We start from the raw sequence: 14,812 nt of genomic DNA, 5'->3' as shown, positions 1-14,812 counted from the left end.
TTTCAAAACCGACTGGTTTGTTTTTGAGTACCAAATCATAGGGTTGGTTACCAGTTCTAGGCTGAAAACCGGCCACCTAGGAACAAATCACCCTTTGATTTCCACACTTAGTTTTAGGTAAAAGTCTAGCCTATAGGCAAGGGGGAGCGCTATTATATATTTTCAGTTTATGCCTTCATTTAACAAACTTATAAGAATGTGTGATTTAATATCTAAATATTATTTGTTGATCCTACAAGGGCCAACCCCAGGTTTCCTTGTAGTGTGGGACGCACACGATTTCATAGTGTGGGCTTCGGCCATTGTAAAACCATGTGATGGTCTCGGTTGTTGTCGTTTCGCTAGGCTTGTCTTTGCTCTCGCTTTCTTTCTTGTCTTTCTCGCCGACCTCGCTCACGGACACGATCTCTGTGAACTCGACTTTCTTCCTAAGCAAAGTGGCGAGCTTGGCCGCATCAACCCCATCTCCGACCACCTCGATCAAGTCCTTGTCGTCTCCCACCAATGCCACGGATTGAACTCCTGGAATGGAAAAGAAACGGGTCGATTTCGAATCAAAAGAGGGTTTGTTCTTCTTCTTCTCAATCTCAAAACAATCACCTATCTAAATTAATAAACAGAAGATGTGCCTAAACGGTCAAAGGGATAAAAAGAAACAAAAAATCTAGCAATTACCTGAAAAGCCAGCCGCAACTTTCAAAGCTTTGGAGTGAGAGCTTTGGGGTTTGAAACAATTGAATCTCGAGGTGCTATCGTTCATGAATATCTTAATCACGACCTTCTGCTACCATTGAAAAAAAGAAAGAACGAAAATCAAGAAGGTGAATTAGCATGCGACATAAGGTGAATCAATTCACGATTTCTCGAAAATAAAGCTACTGCTTTTTTCTCCCACATCATATTACCTTCATGGCGCTTGCTTGCTTTGTTTTTGCAGAATTTTGAGAAAATATTAGAGGAGGGTGGGGACGAACTGAGGGACTCCTCTCTATTTATAGCCTCTCCTCGGAAGAAAAGTCGATGGTTTTAAACCCGACCATTGATATGCTTTGGGAATTATTGTTGCTATACAACTTGGCAAGACAAAGTTACCATTCAAACATGGAGCTAGACCAAAAAAAAAATAAAAAATGAATGACTAGGTATTATTATAAACTATAAAGTGAAGTAATCATTGCGCTTCTCATAGTGTAAGCTCGATAATCGAAGACGAAAAGATCTAAACTGCGATTAGTCCAATCCATCAGTTTTTTTTACTCGCTAATTGAAGTTCATTGGAAAGGCCTCCACTCTAAAAAAAAGTACCCCGAATACACCTGACAGACCAAAAAAAAAAAAGTTCCCAAATTGAAAACAATCAAAGTCATTGACTAGTAAGTAATAGAGTTCTGACTGAAGTAGAAGCTTCGAGTGAAACTTCTATGATCAATCGTCGAATTAAGGGAAAAGGGGGCAAATTGCATACTGCCTCCCGAGTTTTCAGGGTTGTTGTAAATTACACCCCCCCCCCCCCCCCAATGTTTCGATTTTGCAATTTGTCCCGTGAAGTTTAGGAATTGGTTGCATCGTGGCCCTCGGCTTTGATTCTGACCAAATTTTGCTTTGAGCTCAGACCACGTGACAGCACGTGATGGATTATTGAGGGAAAATTCGTTGTATAAGCACATACGACGAAGAAGTAGAAGAAGAGTTCATAAACATATTGCTCGTGAGAGCGTGCGACTAAAAATCCGGCGAGAATTCAACTGGAATTAACGTCTAATGCATATCGATATATAGGCTCCGTTTATTCCGTGGAAGATGAATAACTTGAAAAATAATGTCCTAAAAATGAAAGCTTGTATTGTTTGAAATTATTAATCAATGGAAAATGTTTTCATTATTGACAATAAGTCATGTTTAAATATTTTTGTGAACGATGAAAATATTTTTCGTTCATTCAATATTGCAACCGATACAAATGATCATTTTTAGGAAACTATTTTTCAAATCATTTATTTTTTCAATGGTCCCTATATTTGTTTCTCAGGCATGTAGATGATATATGACCAATTTACCTTCACATCTAACTATGTGCATTGGCGTGGTCAAATATGTTACAAAATTTTGGATGGAGTCTACGTTAGGGAGCACAACGCCTTCAATTTCAAAAAAGTTAGGGGGTAAGGGGGGGAAATTGTAAAATTGAAACGTCGGAGGGCAACTTGTCGCAATCCCAAAAAATTTAGGGGCAAATTGTAATTCTCCCGGTTAATCGCCATCCTCGTTTCTCTGCCTCCCTCTCTCTGACTTTTGAGAAGAAAATTATTTACTCTTTTATCTCTCTAATTTAAGCAACCACTTCAAAATGGAGAAATCGATCAAACGTACAAAAAGCATACAATGGGCGGATATCGCCTACTAAAGCTCCTAGAATTTGACTATCACGGACAAACTCGTGATTAGAACTAATCCAGCCGATGTATTGCTCGCCGAAGTTTCTAAGCTCCTCCTTGAAAAGGTTCGGGGCCTACGATTTCTTAAGATTAACGAGTCACAATAGACATCTTTCGAGAACGATGACACTAGCGTGAGGAATTCGAGGTTCCATTTGGAGCCTAAAATCTACCAATCAAAATCGGTTCTCCACTTTCTTGAACCCGAAATCTACCATTTATACCCTAAAATCTAAAATCTACCTTGTCATAAGTTCCAAGGCCTGTTCCGTTTGGTTCCGGGGTCTACTTAGAAACCGGCCAATTTCTTCTTCTTTTTGTGTTTCATTTTTCGTTTAAACAAAATGAAAGTGAACGCAGCAAAAAAAAATGAAAATTTCTCATTTGTCAGTAGCAACAATCCATAAAAGATGAACACATAAAATAAAATAAATAATAAAAAGTTCAAAACACATAACATAAAACTTAAATTATAGAACTTCATATATAGTATGTAGTCAGAGCAGGAGCCCTATATAAAATGTTGTCCCCTTTCTCCTTGAACGGTATGCTAGCATAAAAATCATGTTATTTTTATTAGACACAATTTAAGTTCCCCTGTGTGGTCCTAAGCATAACCTTAAACTGCTTCATCTAGAGGCTCGTCCGAATCACGGGATGCCCTAGATGTAAAGCAAAATAAGGTATTTCCTTCTTTTGGGAAAGACAAATATACAGGGAGAAGACAAAGATACAGGAGAAAGTGAGGGATGCAAAGCATGCAAATCTCGGCACGTTAAAATAAGGTTTGCATCCTTGGAGCCCGCCACCGTTCGTAGAAGTGGATCGGCGGCGGGGGCCCTCGGAGGAAGGCTTGCTTCCCCTCTCTTTGGTGAGGAACCCTGGAAACAATTCCAAGGAGCAGTCTGATAGCATAAAAATTGTTAAAATATGTCTCGAGTTTGAGCTCAATAGACGAAATCTGACCCGAGATTAATTATTATTTGTGGAGGTTTGAATATTCCGAATTGAATATTCTACGGACATCCGAAATCAAGAAATATGTATAAACTCTTTTTGATTGGGAAATAAAATTAAGTGGATGGGCACACAAAATTATATTTCCCTGTAGTCGGCCAAAGAAGTCAAAAGAGGAAAGTCAGGAGGTTAACTTTGTTGACCGAATTCAATTAGATTTTTTGCACGTGCAATTTCCTTCGTTTTGTTGACGTCGTCCAAGAAGTCCACAGTATATATGCTCATGGTCAGGTTTGCTAGAGAGGCCGTTGTTGATAATACGAAGAAGCGCCGTTTCTTCTCGAGAGTGCCGTGAGCGCTAAATTTCTGAGTGACATCCATGGGTGCTGGGTGCTTGGCAGAGCGTTTGTAATTTTGTTCATGAAATTACACCAAGAGTTCAAGTATTTGTAACGATTAAATTTTGTAGTAAGATTTGTGTATAATTTCTTTGCGAGATAGATTATTTCGTGAGGAATTGTGGGGCTAATCACTGCGTGAGTTATTGGGTGTAATTAAGGCTTGAAAAATACTGAAAGTGTTTGAGTGACTCGAGTGTGGTTGTAATCTCCGTTGTATCGATTGATATATAATAGAATTCGTTGCTGCTCTCCCCATGAACGTAGGTCACTACGATCGAAACACATAAATTTAGTGTTCAATTTTTTTTTTGTTCTATTAATTTTATTATTCGATCGCTTAGCTTCCGCAACAAAAATCATGTTATTTTTATTAGGCACGATTTAAGTTTTCCTGTGAAGCAACTCGCTAGAAAATTTCGTGGACTAGTATCTTCGTGTCAATGACTCGTGAGAGGGTAGAAACAAGTTGATGAGCAAAATCTAGCAACACCCACCACCCTACTCTCCTCTACCTCATACTGTTAACTTGCTTTAAAAAAAAACCTGAAGCTTTGTTCAAGTACCATGTCGCATTTGAGACTTGCAAGCTCTATACTCCTTCCTTCTCATTTCCGTTCTAGAAGACAGAAATACCCGACGAAAACTAACATAGGAAGACCAAACACTCTAATACCATTCGGTACCAAAACAAAACACCCTCATTAATCACCGGCCGCTCGACCGCAATTGTGAAAGAATCGCGTTTCAAGCAAAGAAACTGATCTACAGTAACTAGTGCTCTGTTTGTCGTGCGATACCCCAAGAGAGGCAAGTAAAGTGCGCAACCAAATCAATTCACTAGTGGCAATTGCCATAGCGCGATATTCAGCTTCAGCAGAGGACCGAGAAACTGTGGTCTGCTTCTTAGTTCTCCAAGACACGGGACAACCACCAAGTAGTACAAAGTAACCAGTAACTGATCGCCGAGTGATCGGGCAACTTGCCCATTCAAAGTCACAAAAGGCAGTCAAGTGAAGTGAAGTTGGGACTAATAATAGAATCCCTTGTCCTGGGTTTTTCTTGAGATATTGAAGAACTCGTATCGTTACTTCCCAGTGCTGCTCCTTCGGTTCCTGCATGAACTGGGAAAGTATGTGGATAGAATAACATAATTCAAGCCGAGTGATAGTGAGATAAAGTAGATGTCCCACTAATCGACGATAGCAACTTGGGTCTGTCATGGCAGGTCCACTTGCTGTAGCTAACCGGTGTTGTTGCTCCATTGGAGAAGTTGCTAGTTTAGCTGCTAGCATGCCACATTCCGATAAGATGTCAAGTACATACTTTCTCTGACATAGAAATAACCCTGAAGTTGTCCGCGTTAGTTCAATTCCCAAGAAATACTTTAATTGGCCAAGGTCTTTAATATGAAAACGCTCATCAAGGTACCGTTTGAGCGTTGCGCACTTTTTTGAATTATTGCCTGCCAAGATAAGATCATCAACATATACTAACACGGCTAGAAAAGTACTGCCATGAGAATACGTGAACAACGAGTAGTCTACTAATGATTGATCAAAACCATACTCCCTCAATGCATTAGAGAATTTTGAAAACCAATTTCGAGATGCCTGCCGAAGGCCATATAAGAACTTTTGTAGTTGACATACACGATTTGAGTCCGTTGTCGCGAAACCTGGTGGAAGTTTCATAGAAACTTCCTCATCCAAGTCACCATGTAGAATGCATTGTTTACGTCCATCTGATGCAACTCTCAATTACGAGCCAATGCAACTGCAAGAAGACACCGTACAGTGACTAGTTTGGCCACTAGTGCGAGGGTTTCATGGAAGTCCACACCCTCTATCTGGGTGAATCCCTTTGCGACAAGACGAGCTTTATATTGCTCAATACTACCATCAACTCGATGCTTGATTTTATAAACCCACTTGCACCCTATGGGTTTCTTACCCTCCGGCAAAGTTGCTAAAGTTCATGTCTTATTATCTTCTAGTGCTTTAATTTCTGTCGCCATTGCTTCTCTCCACAAAGGATTTTTAATAGCCTCAGTGTAATTCCTAGGCTCAATATCAGAATCAACAGCAGCTAAAAAAACGATGTGAGGCTCAGTAAATTGTTCATAAGAAACAAACTTCTCGATTGGATAGACCGTACTGGAAGATATCGATGGAGTGGGCTGAGGAGTTGGGGTCTTCGTTTGGACCGTATGGCACACATAATCTCGCATATGGGTTGGCTGTCTTTTTTTGTCATACAGGGCGAATTGGGAGTGGAATTTGTTTATCGGGTCGCTCGCTAGGTTGCTCTTCCACTTGGATTGTATTATCACAATCTCGCATCACCGTCTGCTCATTTTCTTTACGAACTTGGCTTGGAACCCTCTCTTCCTCCCCCCTGAGGTTGATTCCACCCCTTATCAATAGGACCCAGCTCTCAAGCTGGTGTCAAAAGAGGAAGGGAGTCTTAATCCTCATGTGCAAGTTGATGAGCAAATGGGAAATTCTCTTCATAGAAAATAATATCACGAGATACCAATAATTGTTTAGTTTCCAAATCAAAAACCTTCCAACCCTTCGTGCCGTATGGATATCCCAAAAATATACATTTTCTTGCCCTTTCTTCAAATTTATCTTTTCCCTTTGACGGTTTGTGAGCATAGCACAATGCACTGAAAACTAGCAAATGATTATAATCCGGCGGTTTTCCAAACAAAAGCTCGAACGGAGTTTTTCCAGATAATAAAGTAGTTGGAGTATAATTGATTAAATAAGTAGTCGTTAATACGAATTCACCCCAAAAACGAATTGGTAAATTCGTTTGAAAACGAAGTGCCCATGCTACATTGAGGATATGTCGATGTTTCCTTTCAACTCGCCCATTCTGCTGTGGCATGTAGGAACATGATGTTTGATGTATCACTCCACTTTTGAAAAAAAAATCTTTCATGGAATTAGAAAGAAATTCACGGCCATTATCACTTCTCACTATTTTAACTACTCGACCAAACTGGGTCTTTACCATACGACAAATATTAACAAAGACTTTGTACGTCTCTGATTTTTCCTTCATCAAATAGACCCAAACTGCCCGACTATAATCATCGACGATGGTTAAAAAATAATGTGCACCGGAGAGAGACCCTGTTTGATATGGTTAAAAAATAATGTCATCATAATCTTCTGCGTATGCCACGCTTCCCTGTAGACTCTTGTCAAAGGAATTGAAAATCCATGAAACTATCATGGAATTACAAATGTCCCAGGCATTAAACTCGGGTGCGGTTGGATTCGGCTTCTCTAGCGATCCATCAATAAACCCGAGTTTATTTTTCGCCCGCAATGCGCGTCTCGTCACCTTCGACCATGTTGCATAGTTATCTCGGGTCAGCACGCACAAAACAAGTACGCTTCCAAGATTGTCGAAGGTGTTGAGATAATATGGCAAGGAAGGGTCAGTCACTTTCTTGGTAGACGCTTCCAGAGTCATATCGCAAACAATGCGAGTCGAATTGTTCGATATGTTTAAGCTCTATGGCTCTGATACCATGTGAGAACTCATAATTTTCTTGTATTGCTCAACGTACGATACAAATATTTATACAACGTATTGCTTAACTGAAAAGAGAAAGAAAAGACCTACCAAATATCTCTAACTAATTATAAAAGATATACTAAATATTATGCTAACTAAAAGCAAAAGTAAATCATAACTAATAATAAGAGATACACTAAATGTCAGAAACAGAATATAAATCTTCACCAAATCTTCCGTAATAAACCCAAATCAAGGACGGAACAAGAGAGGAACCAGCACGCGCAAATGGGGACAGAGCCAGTGTTGTCTTGGACTCGACCTAAGACTAGCACTTAACAGAAATCAAGGACGCAATGCCAAATCGCGGCCAGGGAGAATCACTGGAAATCGACAACAAGCAACAGCCCAAGCAAGAAATCGACCTGAATCATGGAACAAAAGGCAATGCCACAGAGAAAGCAAAGGAGGGCGGGTTCTTATGGGTTTGTCGGGATGGAAAATCACAGGCGATCTCTTCTCTCTCTAATATGACGAAAGTAGGAGGAGGAGATGACGATTGACAACAACGATGATGATGGAGAGACAGAAACGAAGGGAGATCCGAGAAGAAGAATGCATCTAGCTTCACAAAATATGAGAGAGAGTCGCTCTCTCGGAGAGGAACTGAGGAAGAATGTGTCTAGCTTCACAAACGACGTCAACTCAAGCAGCCAAGCCTCACCAGCGTGAATTCTCAATTTCTAGTTTAGGGTTTTGTAGGTTCCCAGTCCTCAGTTCCCTCGAGAACTAGGAAGTGAACCGCACAGTACATGTTCCTAAAAATAGGGAACTGGAAACCGGACCGGGTTTTATCAGAACCTGGAATCGGACCAGTTCGATTTTCGATTCTACCATGGAACCATACTCACCCCTAAATGGCACTAATGGTATCTAAATTTTGATTCAATATGCAATGTCGTTTTTGAATTTTTAATCCGTTTGATATGATCTTTGAATCATTTCTAAATGTTTAATGTGGACCTTCTTACTTCATCAAATAATGGAGAAAGTCGCCACAGGTCTCTAAATTGTTGCGAAATATGATATCTAGTCGCTAAACACTTGCGGAATGTGCAATCTAGTCCATAGGCTTTCAATTTGTTCAATCTAATTCCTCAACTTTGCATGTGAAAAATAAATCGATTTTTTGATACTATTCACAAGTTTTCATAATTATGTTATTGCCTAGATTTTAGAACATGTTTTCATTTCAATCCATTTCCTAAATCATTAGATAACATGTTATTTTTTAATTACCTTTTTACATTTTTTGTCTTTGTAAATATTAGGATAGTGTCAGTCAAATTTGTTATAGCTTGTGATGTCTATAATAGTAAAAGTAGAACCTCATTTAGAGTTGTATCCGCTTAATATTCCTGCAATTTTAAGCTTAAGTGTTTTCATGAAGATATCTAGGAACAATATTAATTTATCTATAGAAGCCCTTGACCTTTCTATACGCTAGGTGGTGGTGGTGGTGGTGGTGGTCGAGAGAGAGAGAGGCAGAGGTGATGTTTTTTTTTTTTTTTTTTTGGTAACCCAGGGAACCCCCGCACGGCCGACAGAGGTGATGTTTGTAACCCAAAGTTTGAATAAAACTACAATAATTATCGATAACAATAACTCTACAATCTATCCAAGAGGCGATATTTCTTGCGTGGTTATTCAAATTCCATTTCATATATCATCACTCGACAAGGAGTATTGGCTTCGATCCATGTGATACCATGAATGGCTTCGGACCAGACAGTCACTTCACCCATCTCGTCTGTTGGAGATATGATTGGAAATATAAAAGGATTTGATTGTGATATTGATTACGGAATAATTGATTCAGTTAATCCGTAATTGATTTAGTAAAATTGGAAATGTAATATTGTATATTGTTTTTCCTTTTTTTGTCTTTCCTTCTTGTACTATAAATTGCCTTGTGTACAAGCACATAAATCAGTGCAATACAATACAAAGTCTCCAATATTTTTGGTTTCTGTCATGGTATCAGAGCCAAACTATTCTAGCCAAGCTTTCGCGAAAATCTTCTGAATTGCCTCCGTTTTATTGATTTGTTGTTGCGATCCTATTTCTGCAAAACAAGTCAACCTTTTGGGAGGAATTCATATTCTGCAGAACCATGTCAGAGAACCAAAATACAAGGTCCAACGAAATCCGTGATCCTGCTCCCAATTCACCTCAAAATCAGACCTCCGACCAAATCAGTCCGATCCAAGACGAGCGGTCATCTGCCCAATACCCTGTCGGATCTGGTCCTGCTCCAGTTCAAATTCCCGACCCCGTTCAATGGCAACCAGTCCACTGGTTTCCAGTTCAGGGTCAATGGGCCACTGGCCCAAGCCAGATACGGGGCCAACATAGTGCACCAGGAGAAGAAGCAACTCCAGGCTTTGAAGTACAAACCAATGTAAGTAATTCGATTCCTATTGGGACCAACTCGAATAGTGGGTCGGGCTTGGGGGCTCCGGGTCACAGATCCGAAATTCCGAGTTTGGGAACAAATCCCTACCCGGTTTACCAACCCGGTTTTGCGCCGTATGCCATCCCAGCCGGCGGCGGCCATCCAGAACCCGGCAACCCACTCTACACCTCGCCAGCGGACGGACCGGAGCTACGACTTATCAATCAACAACTGATCGGAGCAGACAACTACACAAACTGGGCTCGAGATTTCCGGCGAGCCTTGGTCACGAAAGACAAAGACGGTTTTCTCGACGGATCCGTCCCTCTGCCGACTGACGATTGACTGCAGCGACACTGGCGCAAGTGTAACCAGCTGGTCCGAACATGGATCGGGAATTGCTTGACCTCCGATGTCGCAACCGGACTCCCACCAACCGAGAAGTTTGCTTAAGCCCATACAGGGATTTACTGAGACGACACACTCGAGGGACCCGAGACAACTCTTCGACAATACAGAGCAATGAAGGAGCGAGAGAAGGTGACTCGATTTCTTTTAACCCTAAATGAAACTTACTCACAGTTCCGGTCACAGATTCTTGCGATGGAGCCGGTGCCGGCGCTTGGTCGAATCTATCAATTAGCCGTCCAAGAGGAAAGCCAACGCCTGGCCACGACCGAACACGCGCAAGTGGAAGGCGTCGCTCTCACGGCCCCGACAGAACTACCACAGCGAAGCATCGGGAGCTTTGGATCTCACCGAACTGCGAATGTGCGGCTGGAGGAAGAAAGAAACCCTAAAGGGTTTCGGGTGGATGGCCAGGATCAAAGACAGGGATCCAATGGCCATTATCTGTCCATCCAATCCGCCGAATCATATGGTCCATATCAAGCCACATCAGCCCCTGTTTTTAAACCATCTAATGGCCCACGTGGCGCCACGTCATCACAAAGGGGGAGTGGGCAAAATTCCAAAGGGAAAGGTAAATTTTGTGAATATTGTAAGCGTCCACATCATACAATTGATACATGCTGGAAATTACATGGAAAGCCAAATGACAAAGAAAAAAGAGAAAAAGAAATTACTGCTTTCCAGGTATCAGCACAAGAGACCAACAGGATGCACCAAACAATTACCTAAGATCAGTACCAGAATATTATGAAAGCTTTAGATCAGTTAAAAATCACCGATAAGACTGGGAGTTTTTCAGGTACTTCTTTTTCAAGGAATTCGATTTCAGTTGATGCATGGCTAATTGATTCGGGTGCCAGTGATCACATAATTTGCGATGAACAATTTTTTTCTCATATTCACAAAAGACCCCACTCTTCTGTGTCAGCACGTCTTCCAAATGGGAACACTACCTATGTCGATAAAATTGGCACTGTTCATCTCAGTCCAAATATTATCCTCAAAAATGTTCTTTATATACTTGATTTTGAGTTCAATCTCATATATGTTTCCAAAACCTGTGAGGATAATTCTTGTCGTGCCATATTCAATTCCAAAAATTGCTTCTTTCAGGACCATTCGACTGGCAAACTGATGGGCTTGGGTAGAATCGTACAAGGTCTATACTTCTGGACTAGTCTTTCGACAGATTTGTCTCAAAAGAAAGTCTCTTGTAATGCTACCACTAGAAATAAAATCCTTCTTTCTCATCAACGTCTGGGTCATAGTGCTCGTTTTCCTCATCCAAAATGCCCAATCTATCCATTGGCTAAGCAATCGCGAACATCATTCCCAACTAGTACATCTCGCGCTACTAGTGCTTTTTCATTGATTCATATGGATATTTGGGGTCCTTATCATACCCCACATCGTGATGGATCGCGCTTTTTTCTCACTATCATTGATGATTATACCCGCGCCACTTGGGTTTTTCTTATGCAATCCAAAAGTCAAACCTTTTCCAATCTGTCGAATTTCATCTCCTTAGTGAAAAATCAATTCGGCAAATCTGTCCAAAGAATTCGTACAGATAATGGGCGTGAGTTTTTCACTAGTGAATGCAAATCTTTTCTATCCTCTCGTGGGATACTCCATGAAAGCTCCTGCACTTACACTCCCCAACAAAATGGGATTGTTGAGCGCAAACATCGACATCTCTTGGAAGTAGCTCGAGCACTAAAGTATCAAGCTTCAATTCCTGAAACCTTTTGGGGAGATTGTGTGATCACGGCAGCCTATTTAATCAATCGCATGCCAACTCGAATTCTTGAAGGTCGAACTCCTTTTGAGATGCTTTTTGGGAAACAGGCTGAGATTAATCATCTAAGAGTTTTTGGATGTCTATGTTATGCGACGACTGTGGGCCCTCGGGATAAAATGGATCGCCGTGCTCTTCAATGTGTTTTCATGGGATATCCCTCTCTGCAGAAAGGTTACCGAGTTATGGAGATATCTTCAGGACGTTTTTTTGTAAGCCGAGACGTCATTTTCCATGAAGATGTTTTTCCATTCAAAGAACTCATAGCTCTGTCACGATCATCTGTCTCGTCCTTCGACCACAGGCCATTTTTATCTGAAGATGATTTATCTGCGGCTCCTCAATACATCTACGTTGCACCAAAGCCACCTATGACAACTAGTACTGATCAAGCAATTGAATCTCCAATGTTATCATCTGAGGAGGATCATTCATCTATGGCATCCCCACCACCTATTATTGACGAATCTTCTTCAGTAGTTCCTGAACAAATGATTGCTGAGCCACCACGTCGTTCTGGACGTCAAGTTCGCCCTCCTACATGGACCAAAGATTATATATGTCCTACATTGGATTCTTCAGGTACACATTATCCAAAATCCTCATATGTTTCATTTAGCCAACTATCAGCAGAACACATGTGTTGTATCAGTCGCATTTCTGAGGAACAGGAACCATCTTCGTACACGGAAGCAGTACATGATCCACGTTGGCAACATGCTATGGAAGCAGAGTTAAAAGCGTTTATGGAGAATAATACTTGGGATATTGTTCCATTACCCTCACATCGAAAACCCATTGGCTGCAAATGGGCATACAAGATAAAATACAAAGCAGATGGCTCCGTTGAATGCTACAAGGCTCGCCTAGTTGCTAAAGGTTTCACACAACGAGAAGGGTTCGATTATCACGAGACCTTTTCTCCAGTAGCCAAGGAGGTAACTGTACGCTCCTTTTTATCCATAGCTGCTTTCCGCAATTGGCAATTACATCAAATGGATGTCCATAATGCTTTTCTACATGGGGATTTGGATGAAGAAATCTACATGGAGCTTCCACAGGGCTTACGAAGACAAGGGGAGTCTCGAGTGTGTCGTCTCCGTAAATCCCTGTATGGGCTTAAGCAAGCCTCTCGGCAATGGTATGCCAAGTTTACTATTGCACTTACAAATGCAGGATTCCAACACTCCAAATATGATTATGCCCTATTTACATGGACCAAAGGTACATCATCAATCTATTTATTGATATATGTTGATGATATACTTATCATGGGAAGTGATGAATCTGCTGTTGAAAAATTCAAAGAATATTTGCAATCTGCTTTTCGGGTCAAGGATTTGGGACCTCCAAAATATTTTCTTGGCATTGAGATAGCTCGATCTGACAAGGGAATTTGCCTTAGTCAGCGAAAATTCATTTTGGAGATTATTTCAGAAACAAGATTGTCAGGGTGCAAACCATCTGTTATACCAATTGAGTAGAATGTCAAGTTAACGACATATGAATATGATGCGGGTTCATCTTCTAATAAAGATCCATTGCTTAAAGACCCGACAGGATATCAGCGGCTCGTTGGGAAATTGATATATCTCACCATGACAAGACCTTATATGTTATGCAGTACAGATTCTTAGTCAGTTTATGCATAACGCGAAACAATCTCATATGAATGCTGCATTGAAAGTCGTAAAGTATTTGAAGGGATGTCCAGGACTTGGTATACTCCTATCTCGAGATTGTGATATGAAGATGACAGCCTATTGCGACACAGATTACGCCACTTGTCCAATGACCAGAAGATCTATCACTGGTTTTTGCATCAAACTGGGAAAGTCATTGATTTCATGGAAGACAAAGAAACAATCAACCGTCTCATTATCGTCAGCCGAATCAGAATATCGAGCCATGGCGAAGACTGTTTGCGAAATAGTTTGGATACGAGGATTGCTCTCAGATTTTGGAGTGCAAGTTGATGGACCAAGCGAGTTATTTTGTGACAATGATGCCGCACTCAAGCTAGCAGCGAATCCGGTCTTTCATGAAAGAACGAAGCATATAGAGGTAGATTGTCATTTCACTAGTGATAAAATCCAGGAAGGAATACTTACGACTAGAGGAATTGGAACCATGGAACAACCTGCAGATATATTCACTAAACCACTTTGTCAAAGACAACATACATATCTACTGAGCAAGCTTGGCGTTTTCGACATATACAGGCCGCCAGCTTGAGGGGGAGTGTTGGAGATATGATTGGAAATATAAAAGGATATGATTGTGATATTGATTACGGAATAATTGATTCAGTTAATCCGTAATTGATTTAGTAAAATTGGAAATGTAATATTGTATATTGTTTTTCCTTTTTTTGTCTTTCCTTCTTGTACTATAAATTGCCTTGTGTACAAGCACATAAATCAGTGCAATACAATACAAATTCTCCAATATTTTTGGTTTCTGTCATCGTCCGAGTAAATAAGACGTAATGTTACATTAATTTCTAAAGAAAGCTTTGTCCAAATTAGATATCTTATCTATTCCTTTTATACCCAGTGCTTATAATATGTACAAATGACTGAATTTGGGTTTAACATTGTGCGATCACATATAGATAGTAAACCCATGGCAGACTTACCTAAGCAGCTGGATACAAATTACAATCACCACGAGCATAAGAATTAGTTTCAATTACCCATGTAGACACTATCGAATTATGCAGAAAATAGGTCAAAGAGCAATGCCCTGACTATTATTACTAACTGATTTGACAAATATATCATGAAATAAATAGTACTTATAAAAAAAAAATACAATTCAATTC

At 40.4% G+C, this 14,812-nt stretch overlaps 1 protein-coding gene across 1 annotated transcript; it reads right to left on the bottom strand.

Moving 5' to 3' along the window:
• Positions 1 to 232: 232 nt before the first annotated feature.
• LOC130139161 (heavy metal-associated isoprenylated plant protein 47-like) lies at positions 233 to 911 on the bottom strand. Its single transcript, XM_056315588.1, has 3 exons — positions 906 to 911; positions 676 to 784; positions 233 to 522 (listed from the first exon to the last, which is right to left on the bottom strand). The coding sequence occupies exons 1-3, from the start codon at positions 909 to 911 to the stop codon at positions 233 to 235; spliced, it is 405 nt and encodes a 134-aa protein (XP_056171563.1).
• Between the last annotated feature and the right edge of the window lie 13,901 nt (positions 912 to 14,812).

Source organism: Syzygium oleosum, unplaced genomic scaffold (genome assembly GCF_021117445.2).
Source record: "Syzygium oleosum isolate NSW1041296 unplaced genomic scaffold, Sole_v2.1 Sole_v2.10, whole genome shotgun sequence".
Taxonomy (NCBI): Eukaryota; Viridiplantae; Streptophyta; class Magnoliopsida; order Myrtales; family Myrtaceae; genus Syzygium; species Syzygium oleosum.
The sequence above is the reverse complement of the archived record's forward strand: the minus strand, read 5'-3'. Positions and strand labels throughout refer to the sequence as shown.

Coding starts and splice junctions, on each gene's coding strand:
- LOC130139161 (XM_056315588.1), bottom strand. Junction 523..675: donor AGTTGCGGCTGGCTTTTCAG/GTAATTGCTAGA, acceptor TTTCCATTCCAG/GAGTTCAATCCGTGGCATTG.